The sequence below is a fragment of the Anomaloglossus baeobatrachus genome, chromosome 7 (assembly GCF_048569485.1).
Source record: "Anomaloglossus baeobatrachus isolate aAnoBae1 chromosome 7, aAnoBae1.hap1, whole genome shotgun sequence".
NCBI classification, from domain to species: Eukaryota; Metazoa; Chordata; class Amphibia; order Anura; family Aromobatidae; genus Anomaloglossus; species Anomaloglossus baeobatrachus.
The window spans coordinates 155,266,881-155,279,079 of record NC_134359.1 but is presented as its reverse complement, the minus strand read 5'-3'; the positions used below and the strand labels follow the sequence as shown (position 1 = coordinate 155,279,079).

Genomic DNA, 12,199 nt, shown 5'->3' with positions numbered 1-12,199 from the left:
TTTACTTTGTAAAAAAAGAGTTTTTAAGTGTGATAGTAGCCAAACCTAAAAAAAATATAAATCTGGTATTGATTTAATTGTATTCACCTGAGAAATAATGCTGCCTTATCACTCATACTGCAAAGTGAGAGGCAAAGAAATAAATTCAATTCTTCAACTGCTGTTGATTTGTTAATTCTGCCTCCCAATGATTGCAGTAAGGCTCAGCTCACATTTATCCTGCACACTACTCAGAACTTATATCAGGGTGTACATGTAATTCTTTGAAAAATGTGATTCAGACAAAATACTCAAAGAAAAATTAACTGTATTGAGCAAGATGAAGTCACTTTGGACTCCTGTCTGGCCTGTGGTCCGGAGTTGTCCAACTTTTTACGCAACTTATTAGATGTGCATTAAAGTGCGGTCAACAAACAGTTATGTGTACCTTTCCAAAGAAGGAGACTAATGAACAGAGACCAAAAGAAGTCAACAGTAACTCTGCGGCATTATTATAGTGAACGGATCTGTTGGGAATTTCACCTGAATCACGTATTTCGGAGATGTACATGGAAATTTTTATGTATGTGCTCAGTATAGAGCACAGGATAAAGTAAACTGATCTAAAATGTTCTGTACCATGAGATGCTATTAATAGCATCCAATTCAGCCCACAAAAAATAAGTCCCCACTCAGGTCTGTCATCTGTTAGTGGAAATATAGGGACCCTCCATGTTACTGGCAGCACAAAGGCAATAGAAAAGAGCTATAGTTCCCCCTCCAAAAAAAAGAAAAAATAGAAATCCAGCAAATTCTGTTTTAAAAAACTTCAAATGCAACCCTCCCTTCTGAACCCCAGAGTGTGCCTAAACCACTGTTAATCTCCACATGTTTGGCACTGTTGTCGTGAGGAGACCCCACCTAATTTACAGTATGTGTGTCTCCAGGAGCATGACCTGGACACAATGTATGGGCACTACAGAAGCTTATTTGCAATTTTAATTTTGCAACATTCACTACATTTGACTGTGTTTTCAGAGACAAAATCGTAACTTCACCCATAGATTTATTCCCAGAGGGGTGTAATTTACAAAATGTGGTCACTTAAGGGTGTTTCTGCTTTTCTAGCATCTAGGGGCTTTGATATGGAGTCTGCAAACTATTCTATTATAGTGCTCCTTCCCTCCCAAGCTCTGCCGTGTGGCCAAACAGTACTATATAGTCACATATGAGATATTTCCACGTTCAGGAGAAATTCTGTAACAATCTGGAGCTGTAACAATTTGGAGCTAAAACAACATTCAGTTGTAAAAATGTAATTTTTTTTTTAATTCTCCATCCAATAGTATAACATTTTGTGACACACCTATGGTGTCAATATTCTCACTGCACTACTAGATTAATTCAGCGAGGGGTGCAGTTTTCAAAAAGGGTCTGTTGTGAGGATTTCTGCTGTTATTGCACCTCAGGCTTTTTGCCAATGTTATATGTCAGCTGCAAACCATTACAGCAAATTCTCAAGCCCAATATAGTGCTCCGTCACTCACAGTTTTGCACTCTACCTCAAAAGTTCCCGATTACACGGAGGGTATTGGCGCACTCAGGAAAAATTACACACAAGCCCCTGTGATCATTTTTTTCTTATTAACCCTTACAAAAATTAAAAACTTGAGGTTTAAAACAACATTTTAGTGAAAAAATGTATATATTCTTTCTTGACTGCCCAATGGTATAAAATTCAGTGACATGCCTGTGATGTAAATGTGCTCACTACACCCCTAGATGAATTCATTAAGGAGTGTATTTTGTAAAATAAGGTCAGTTATGGGGGGTAGTCTGCTTTTCTAGCATGTGAAATGGCACCACCAAACCATTCCAACTAAATCTGTACGCTAATATGGCGCGCCTTTCCTTCTGAGCTTTGCACTTTGCCTCAAAAGGAGTTTTTGACCACATTTTGACCACGGGGTATTGACAAACTGAAAAGAAATTGTATAACAAATTGTAATGTCCATTTTCTTCTGTTACCCTTTTTGAAAATTAAAACATTAGGGCCAAAGCTTTAGTAAAACCAAATGGTATTTTTTCATTTTTAGAGCCCAATGTTATACAATTTTGTGAATCACATGAGGGTTAAAATTGCACAATTACACCCCTCGAAGAATTTGTTGAGAGGTGTATTTTCCAGAATGGGTTATAGAGGTTTCTGCTGTTTGAGCATGTCAGGGGATTTTCAAATGTGACATGGCATCTGACCAATTTTGCGCTCCAAAATTTAAATAGCGCTCCTTTCCTTCCGAGTCCTGCCATGTGCACAAACAGTAGTTTTCTATCACACAAAGAGTATTTGCGTCCTCAGGAGAAATAGCACAACAAATTGAATACGCGACTTTCTCCTTTTATCCTTATGAAAATTAAAAACGTATGGTTAAAACAACATTTTCACTGTAAAAATGTATTTTTTCATTTTAACGGCTCAACGTTATAAAATTATCTTATGCATTTCTACATTACTTCATTAAAGTGCCTAGTTTCCAAACTGGGGTGACTTGTGGGGGGTCTTGCACTCTTTAGGCACATCAGTGGCTCTGCATGGTGTCTGCTCTCTATTCCAGTCAATTTTGCACTCCAAAATTCAATAAGCGCTCTTTCCCTTCCGAGCCCTGCCGTGAGTCCAAATAGTAGTTTTCCACCACATATGGGGTATCGGTATACTCAAGAGAAATTACACAACAATTTTTATGTTCCATTTTCTCAGACATTACTAATTTTCATTCATAGGAGAATACTGGGTTGATCCCAACCAAGGTTGTAAAATGGATGCCATTAAAGTGTTCTGCAACATGGAAACTGGTGAAACATGCATTAATGCCAATCCTAGAAATATCCCACAAAAGAACTGGTACAACCGCCCTGAAGGAATTAAGAAACATGTTTGGTTTGGAGAATCTATGAGTGGTGGATTCCAGGTAGGACTAAAAGAAAGATATTGAATTGTCCATACAACAATAATAATAAGAATTGTAAAATGTTCATACTTTAATACTGTAATATTAGATAAAGATAAGCAACATTTCCTCTTATAGAGGCTTTCTGATCCAGCAAAGACAAAACATCATGATGCCAATCACTCTTGCAAATAAACCTTTAAAATCTGTTGAATGTTTGATGATGTTTTTCAATTTTTAGAGTGTAATAATATTATTTGCCTTGTGCACTTTACAGTTCAGCTATGGTGATCCAGATCTCCCAGAAGATGTTGCTGATGTTCAAATGGCATTCCTAAGAATTCTGTCCAGCCGAGGCTCTCAAAATATCACTTACCACTGCAAGAACAGTGTCGCATACATGGATGGACAGAATGGAAATGTTAAGAAAGCTGTGAAATTTATGAGCTCAACTGAAAGCGAACTAAAGGCAGAAGGAAACAGCAAATTCACATACTCTGTTTTGGAAGATGGTTGCACTGTAAGTATTTTATCACCTTTAATCTTTCTCCTTGTATCAAAAACATACTGCTCTTTGTGTTTTATCTTCTTGCTTTTAGTACTTTTGTACCGCCCCGGGGCTTGGCCGGCTGCCGAGCCGCTCGGATCCAAGCTCGTCGGTGGGTGGCTCGAGTTCCTCACGGGCCCGGGGGTCACGTGGCTCTGAAAGGGGGTTAGCGCTAGGGACTTCGGTGGGGAGGTCCACAGCCGGAGCTGCCGTTGTTTGTAGTGGGATTCGAGTTCGTAACGCCACCCACGGGTTGTGGTGAATAGATGGACACCACCGCTGCCGTTGACTAGGCTCCCAGGGATGGTGTTGCGCAGCTTGGTGTTGACCCCTCCGTGGGTAGGGGGATGATGGTTCCGGGGGCCCGAGGGAGATGCTGATGTGGGGGAATGGATGGTACTGGTGTGTCGGTGTATTACAAACACGCTGGAGTTTCTGGTAAACCAAACAAGATGGTGAACGGTGCCTGCAGCCGGCTGCGCTTTTTCCCTTATCAGGTTGATGGTTTCCGCCTTTCTCGTGCACCTCACTTATGTGGAATGACGACTCCTATGCCTGAGCAACGGTAGTCCGCTCCCCAGCCTGGTATGTGTCGGGAGAGCCATTTCTGCCTGCAGACGCTGGCCCCTCGGGTCTCTATACCTGGGCGGTGGCTTTACCCTAATGGTTGGGCTGTTGTCTTCAGTCGGCTCTTAGGTGGGAAAGGTCCTAAAGTCCAATCCTCAATCAGTTGATTTGACTGAGCCCGGTTGTTTCTGGGCTTCATACTGGTTTTGAGTACCCCTCCTGGTGCTCCAGTTTCCAATCGGTTCACCGGTTCGGTACCGGCGGGCCACCACCCATCCTCGGTCCCTATGGTTCCACCGGTTGTAATCGCAGCTCCTGCAGGCGGCCACCACCGTCTGCCTCCTTGCCAGAGCATCAGGTCTGCACGCATCCACCCGGACACAGGCACAGTCCAGCGCTTGTCATATGCCCCCTGTCCTCCTCCTGACGATTTTCCACGGACATTACCCTATTATGCTTGCAGCTGTTTCTGTCGCCTAGCAACCAGATCATATGATCCTTCTCCTGATCCTACTGAAGACTTGTCACTGTGGCTTTCCACAGCAAACATGTTTATCCATTTAACCCTGCTGTACTGTTCGGGTCAATATGACCCGAAATGATTTTTGAGACCCTGCAGATTTTTTTTAATGAGGATTTGAAACTAGTGGTTCCTTGACTTCTCTCCATTTGTGGAGCTCTACATTTTTTTTTTGTTTTTGTTTTTTTTTTTGTTTACTTTTTGCTACACGCTGATTGTTACACTTGTACTGTTCGGGTCAATATGACCCGATAGCATTTTATACTGTTCTACAGGTCTCTGATTATTTCTAGAGTACTGCGGTTTGATTCTAAAACAGATAGAATGTAAAGAAGAGCTAAAGATAAACTAGCCCCTATTAGAAATGTTTGGAATCAATGGGTAGAGATTCTACCAAAATTGTATAACAGTGGTGAAAATGTAACTGTTGATGAGCAACTGGTGGCATTCCGAGGTAGGTGCCCATTCAGACAATATATACCAAGTAAGCCAGCAAAATATGGCATCAAGATCTGGACACTTTGCGACAGCAAAAGTTCATATGCTCTAAATGGTCAAGTGTATACAGGAAAAACCCCTGATGAAAGACCTGAAAAAAATCAGGGTATGCGAGTTGTTCTAGATTTGACTCATGGACTAAAAGGACAAAATGTCACATGCGACAACTTTTTTACATCCTATCAACTAGGCCAGATGTTGAAGAAAAAACAACTTACCATGCTGGGTACTATGAGAAAAAACAAACCTGAACTACCGCAAGGTATCCTTAGCAAGAGAGAGGTGTACAGTTCTACTTTTTATTTTTCTGGAAATACAACTGTTGTTTCTTATGTTCCAAAAAAAACCAAACAGGTAATTCTAATGAGCACAATGCACCATGACAATGCCGTAAGTGATAGAGAAGACAGAAAGCCTGACATTATTTTGGATTATAATGCCACAAAGGGAGGAGTTGATACTTTAGACCAAGCAATATCAACATATACATGCAAGCGCAAAACCAATCGGTGGCCAATGATTTTATTTTATAACATACTGGACGTTTCTGCATACAATGCATTTGTCTTATGGAGAGAAATCGACCCCGATTGGAACCGGAATAAGCTGCATAAAAGAAGATTATTTCTTGAGGAATTGGGAAAATCCCTGGTGAGGCCATATATTGAGAGCAGAAAAGTGACCCCCAGAAGTGATGGAGCAAAAAGTGTCCAGCATGCTCAAAAAAGACTCCACATCCACGGCCTCCACCAGCACAGCTACCAGCAAAAAAAGGAAGAGATGTAGCTTCTGTCCATCTTCCTGTGACAATAAGACTAATCTGACATGTGCTGGATGTTCAAAATATCTGTGTAAGGGTACTTTCACACTTGCGTTGTTTTCCTTCCGTTACAATCCGCCCTTTTGGAAAACAGCGGAATCCGTTAACGGATTCCGCTGTTTCCCATAGACTTGTATGGGTGACGGATTGTGCCAAAAGGACCTGCGTTGCTTCCGCTGGGCGACGCTCTGTTGCTTCCGCCCAGCGGGAGGAACGCAGCATGTAACGTTGTTTTGAGCAGCGGAATCCTCAGGATTTCACTGCGCATGCTCTTTTTTTTTTTTTTTAAAATCACAAACTTTATTTTGTCTCGCAGTGGCCGAACGTTCAGCTGAGTGCTCGCCCGCCAGCATGCCCGGCCGCCGGCAAGTGACAGCGCTCAACTGAGCCACCGGCCGCCGGCTATTGAGAGCGATCAGCTGATCGTTCACAATAGTCTGCTGCCGGTAAAACTGTAAAGAAGAAAAAAAAAATAAAATAAAAAATAAAAAAATAGCTTTCAGTTGTTTTGTACGATCCGAAGCATCCGTTGTGCCACTATATGCAACGTATCCGTTGCATCCGTAACACAACGCAATGCTACGGAAGCCGTCCAACGCAAGTGTGAAGCTAGCCTAAAGGACATGTGTCTTATTATTGTGTTCAGTGTAAAAACGCATGAACATGTTCAGTTTATTCTTTTTTCTTTCTAAAAAGGTTGAAGTTTTTATGATTTTTCATTTGTTGATTTATAAAATTTGTTTTCAAAAAGTTAAATTTCATGTTTTAGTCATAGTAATGTAAAGCTTCTTTATTATTTGTGTGCAGAATGTCAACAATCGAGGATAATTGCAAAAAGCCTGTGTAACCTTTTTATGAAAAAAAAAAAATAATTAAGTTTGAATTTAAATTTTTCATTTGTTTATGATCAACCATGTTCACATACAGTATTTCAATGAAAAAAGTATTCAAATAAAACAATTAGAGTAGCTAAAAATCAAGAATTAATAGGTCGGGTCATATTGACCCAGGAACAGTACAAGTGTATAGCAAATGCCAACAGAACAGCAGGGTTAATATGACAGATTAGCCATATGACATCCCTTACTGCTTGACTGGAAGTACACGGTCTTTACCTCCAACCGAGAACCACTGTGATTGTGATTTCAACCCTGATAATTCAGGACGCATTTCTGGGCATAACACCCTGCACATTACATTGGGTTCTTCCCCCCCCCCCTTCTGTTGCCCGGCAGCACATGCACAGGACACAAACAGTATCTCGCCTCCCAAGGTTTGGCCAACAAGACTTCCTATTTCTTGTGCAATTAGCGTGGCACATAACCTGGGTTATACGGTCACAGCACCCAACCCTACTGTTAGACGCGGTTGACGATTACACATGTTGTCCGTTGGTGCATATTTATTTTCTACAATACTCTAGTCTGATAGATCCCTTGATAAAGGTCTGGTGTAGACCGAAACGTTGAGACAGACTTCATTTCTTGATTTAAGGGACAGACTTCATTTCTTGGTTTAATAAAAACGCATTCAGCACCACCCGGGACTTTTTGCATTTTTCCCAAAGGAGTGCCGGAGCTATATTTATTTATCTGAGGTTGTTTTTCTCCAGAGCACCCAACTAGATAGTGAGCCAGGCTTATTTTTTCTATTTTTTCCTTGCCAGAGGTGACTGGGCTCCAACCCAGACACCTGGTGTAGACTATGGCAGACCTAGGCACAGGTCTGCCCTTGAACTTTACTCCACTCCACTTCATTTCACTGTCAAAGCTCATTGTTACGGTTGCTGCGAGAACTGGAGACTATGTCCAGATTTCTTGCTACTGCACATGTGCGAGCGCTGGAGACTAAGTCCAGATTTCTTGCTACTGCACATGTGCGAGCGCTGGAGACTAAGTCCAATCTTGGAGCCATTGCACATGTGCGGGTGACATCATCGCTGACACGAGGTCACATGTCTCTGACACCTTCTATGCCGATTGGTCACTGGTCATGTGCTTGTGACGTCTTGCTCGGTGATAGGCCAGCATGACGTCACTCCTGTCGTTCTGGCAGCGGATTGGCTCTGGTGTCCTCCATCTTGGATGAGGCACAGAGTCTATATAAGACCCTGACACACGCCGCATGGTGCTCAGTCCTCTTGGTTCATGCATATGAGTAGACGCTCTGTGCGCGTTCCTCTAGGCATTCCTCTGTCTATGCTAGGTGAGCGCTACCGGCAGGGTAGCGTTCTTATACCTTACAGCTTCGGCTGCTGTCCGTATCCTTACCTCTTAGGGGAGCGGACATAGGCAGGTGCCTGAGGCACATGGTCCGGCTGGGCCTTGTGATTCTACTCGTAGGTGGACGTTGTCGCTAGGGTAACGTTCCTTATACTGCATCTGGCAGTTGTTCGTATCCTCGCACACTAGGGGAGCGAACAGAGGTAGGAGCTTTGTGCAGCTTATGCTGCTGTCCGTCTCTTTTGCACCACTAGAAGAGCGGACCTAGGCAGGTGCCATATCTAGTGGTTCGTGTCCTCGCACACTAGTGGAGCGAACACAGGTAGGAGCTTTGTGCGGCTTACGCTGCTGTCCATCTCTTTTGCACCACTAGAAGAGCGGACCTAGGCAGGTGCCATATCTAGTGGTTCGTGTCCTCGCACACTAGTGGAGCGAATGCAGGTAGGAGCTTTGTGCGGCTTACGCTGCTGTCCGTCTCCTGGCACCACTAGAGGAACGGACCTAGGTAGGTGCCATTTCCCACTCACTGCTTTTGTCTCTGTGATCTTTAACTGAGACCATTCCACACACCCTCCAAGTAAGGGAGGAATTGTTTTATTTTCTAATTATATTCCTCTGTGAGTTTAATAGAGGTATTGCACTCTGCACTTGTGCTATTATTTTTTACAGTGGCACACTTATATACCCCTTATCCTCTGCCATAGTCTGCAGCAGAGTCTTTGCACGGTGGACCCTGACTGTCTGACATTCCTTTAGGTTTTATTATTAGACAGCCCCCCGTAACATTAGGACTGAGCCAAGGGTCTGGCAGTTATGGCAGAGTATCAGCAGTTACACCGTTACATACAAGTACGTGAGTCACGGCTCAAGAGTATAGAGGATAAACCTCAGACCATGGTGACATCTGCACATGATCCTCGACTTGCTCTGCCAAACAGATATTCTGGCGATGCTAGATCATGTCGTGGTTTCATTAGTCAGTGTCAGATACACCTAGAGGTCAATTCTTCTCACTTCTCTACGGAGAGGTCCAGAGTAGGCTTTATCATCTCCTTACTTCAGGACAAAGCCTTAGAATGGGCGACTCCTTTATGGGAGCGCTCTGATGTGGTTACTCTGAGACATCAAGACTTTCTTGATGCTCTTAAAGCGGTATTCATGGGTCCGCAGGTTACCCATGATGTGGCCCTGAGACTCTTAGATCTATCTCAGGGTTTGTTATCCACTAGTTCTTATGCCATTGCTTTTAGAACTCTGGTGGCAGAACTAGATTGGCCAGAGAAGGTGTTGATTCCTATCTTCTGGAGAGGGTTGGCAGGCTATGTCAAGGATGCCCTTGCTACTCGTGAGGTCCCTGCTTCTCTGGAGGACTTGATCACAGTAGCAACGAGGAACGACGTACGCCATAGGGAACATAGACTCGAGGTCTCTTCCTCACGCCCTAAGCATCGGGCTATTCCAGTTGTTGAGGGTCCACTACCATCTTCCTCAGCATCTGAAACATCTCCCACTCCTATGGAGTTAGGTCATACGTCCTCCAGACTACGCAAGTCTGGTCCTCCTATATGTTACGTATGTCGTCAGGCTGGGCACTATCCCAACAAGTGTTCTAGTCGTCAGGGGAACTCCCAGGCCTAGTAACCATTAGAGGGGGGTTACTAGAGACGTCTTCTGCACCCTCTAAGTGTAGTATCCCAGGTCAGCTCTCATTCTCTGAGAATACATGGCCTATTATGGCTTTTGTGGATTCCGGAGCTGACGGGACTTTTGTGTCCTCAGGATTTGTAAAAAGACACAATATTCCCTCTATCATGTTAGAGGTGCCTATTCCTGTCCGTGTTGTTAATGGGACTATGTTGTCTGACTCCATTACATTGAGGACAGTTCCCTTGCGCCTTTCCCTGCCTCAGGGTCACATAGAGGAGATTTCTTTTCTTGTTTTGCCTGAGGGTATAGACGACGTCCTTCTGGGTCTCCCATGGCTTCGGACTCATGCTCCTCACATTGACTGGGAGTCCGACAGCATTATTAGTTGGGGTTCGAAATGTCAGAACCGATGTCTTCCCTTACCACCTAAGGTCGTTGCGGTTGCATCAACTGATCTCTCGCCCATACCTACACCCTATTTGGATTTCACTGACGTGTTCTCCAAACAGGGTGCTAAGGTTCTTCCACCCCATAGGCCGTATGACTGTGCCATAGACCTTATCCCAAGTTCGGTTCCACCTAAGGGCAGGGTTTACCCCATGTCGATACCTGAGTTGGCGGCCATGTCGACGTATATAACAGAGAGTTTAGAGAAGGGGTTCATTCGTAAGTCTGTCTCTCCCGCGGGAGCTGGGTTTTTCTTTGTTCGGAAGAAAGAGGGTGATTTGCGTCCCTTCATAGATTACAGGGGTCTCAACGCAATCACAATAAAGAACAAATACCTGTTACCTTTAATTTCGGAGCTCTTTGACAGACTGAGGGGAACTCAGGTTTTTACGAAGTTGGATCTGCGGGGTGCGTATAACTTGGTACGAATTTGAGAGGGTGACGAAAGGAAGACCGCTTTTAACACCCGAGACGGTCACTATGAATACCTCATCATGCCTTTTGGTTAATGTAATGCACCCGCAGTATTTCAGGACTTCGTAAACGATGTGTTCAGGGATTTACTGTTATCCTCCGTCGTGGTTTATCTGGACGACATCCTGATTTTTTCTCCTGATCTGGAGACTCATCGTCAGGATGTCGTTCGCGTCCTTTCCCGTTTCAGGGAGCACTCTTTGTTTGCTAAACTCGAAAAATGTATATTCGAGCAGTCATCCTTGCCTTTTTTGGGCTACATTATCTCACAAGAGGGTCTGGCTATGGATCCTGCGAAGCTCTCTGCTGTCCTGGAATGGTCCGAACCTCATTCCCTGAAGGCGGTGCAACGCTTCTTAGGATTCATAAATTATTACAGGCAGTTCATACCCCATTTCTCTACTTTGGTGGCCCCTTTGGTGGCCTTGACTAAGAAAGGTGCTAATCCAAAAGTCTGGTCTACTGAGACATCCCAGGCTTTTGAGGCAGTAAAAAGACACTTTTCAACTGCTCCCGTTCTTCAAAGACCCGATGAGAATAAGCCCTTCCTCTTGGTGGTTGATGCCTCTTCAGTGGGTGCTGGTGCGGTCTTGTATCAAAAGAACGGTGCAGGTAGAAAAAGGCTGTGTTTCTTCTTTGCTAAAACCTTTTCACCGGCAGAGAGAAACTATACCATTGGGGATAGGGAACTGCTCGCCCTGAGATTAGCCTTGGAGGAGTGGCGTCACTTGCTGGATGGAGCGAAACATCCTTTCCAGGTCTATACAGACCATAAGAATTTGACGTACTTACAAACCGCTCAGCATCTGAATCCTCGCCAAGCCCGCTGGTCCTTGTTTTTCTCCCGCTTTCACTTCTCCATCAACTATCTGTCTGGAAGTAAGAATAACAAGGCAGACGCTCTGTCTCGCTCTATGGTTTCTACCCAGGAAGAGATTGCCGAACCTCATCTTATCCTTCCCTCCAGGGTTTTTCATTCGCTCTCCCCTGTGACGTTAGACCAAATCCCACCGGGCAAGACCTTTGTGCTGCCTGATTGACAGAATGATATACTGTCGTGGGCCCACACCTCAAAGGTGGGTGGGCATTTTGGTATTAGGCGGACACGAGAGTTACTGGAGAGGTGGTATTGGTGGTCACACTTAGCCAGCCATGTCAAGAGATATGTCGGTTCCTGCTACTCGTGTGCTCGCAACCGTCCATTACGGCAGAGACCAGCTGGGCTCTTGCATCTGTCACGGCCGGGCGGTCGGGCCGACCCAGGAGGTGGATCCACTGGACCGAACTCTTAAGATGGTGGTAGGGAGTCCGGCAGCTGAAGCACTGATGGGCAGCAGAACAGTCCGTGCAAGTGAAGGCAGCGGAGGAGTCCCTGGGACCACGGTGTCACAGATGGTAGTCCTGGTGACGTAGCTCAGGTTCGGAAGCCGAGATGATATCAGGCGGGGTCCGGAACCTCAGGAGCGAGATGACGGGTCACCGCAGGGATCCGAGATGGTACGGACTGTCAGATGGCAGACGGACAGTGTG

At 44.6% G+C, this 12,199-nt stretch overlaps 1 protein-coding gene across 1 annotated transcript in view; it reads left to right on the top strand.

The window, feature by feature from the left end:
- COL3A1 (collagen type III alpha 1 chain) overlaps positions 1–12,199 on the top strand; it is a 264,812-nt gene that overhangs the window by 236,383 nt on the left and 16,230 nt on the right. Inside the window, exons 49-50 of the mRNA XM_075317770.1 lie at positions 2,761–2,948; positions 3,205–3,447. Of these exons, the coding sequence (XP_075173885.1) occupies positions 2,761–2,948; positions 3,205–3,447 (431 nt within the window). The remainder of the gene's footprint in view (positions 1–2,760; positions 2,949–3,204; positions 3,448–12,199) is intronic.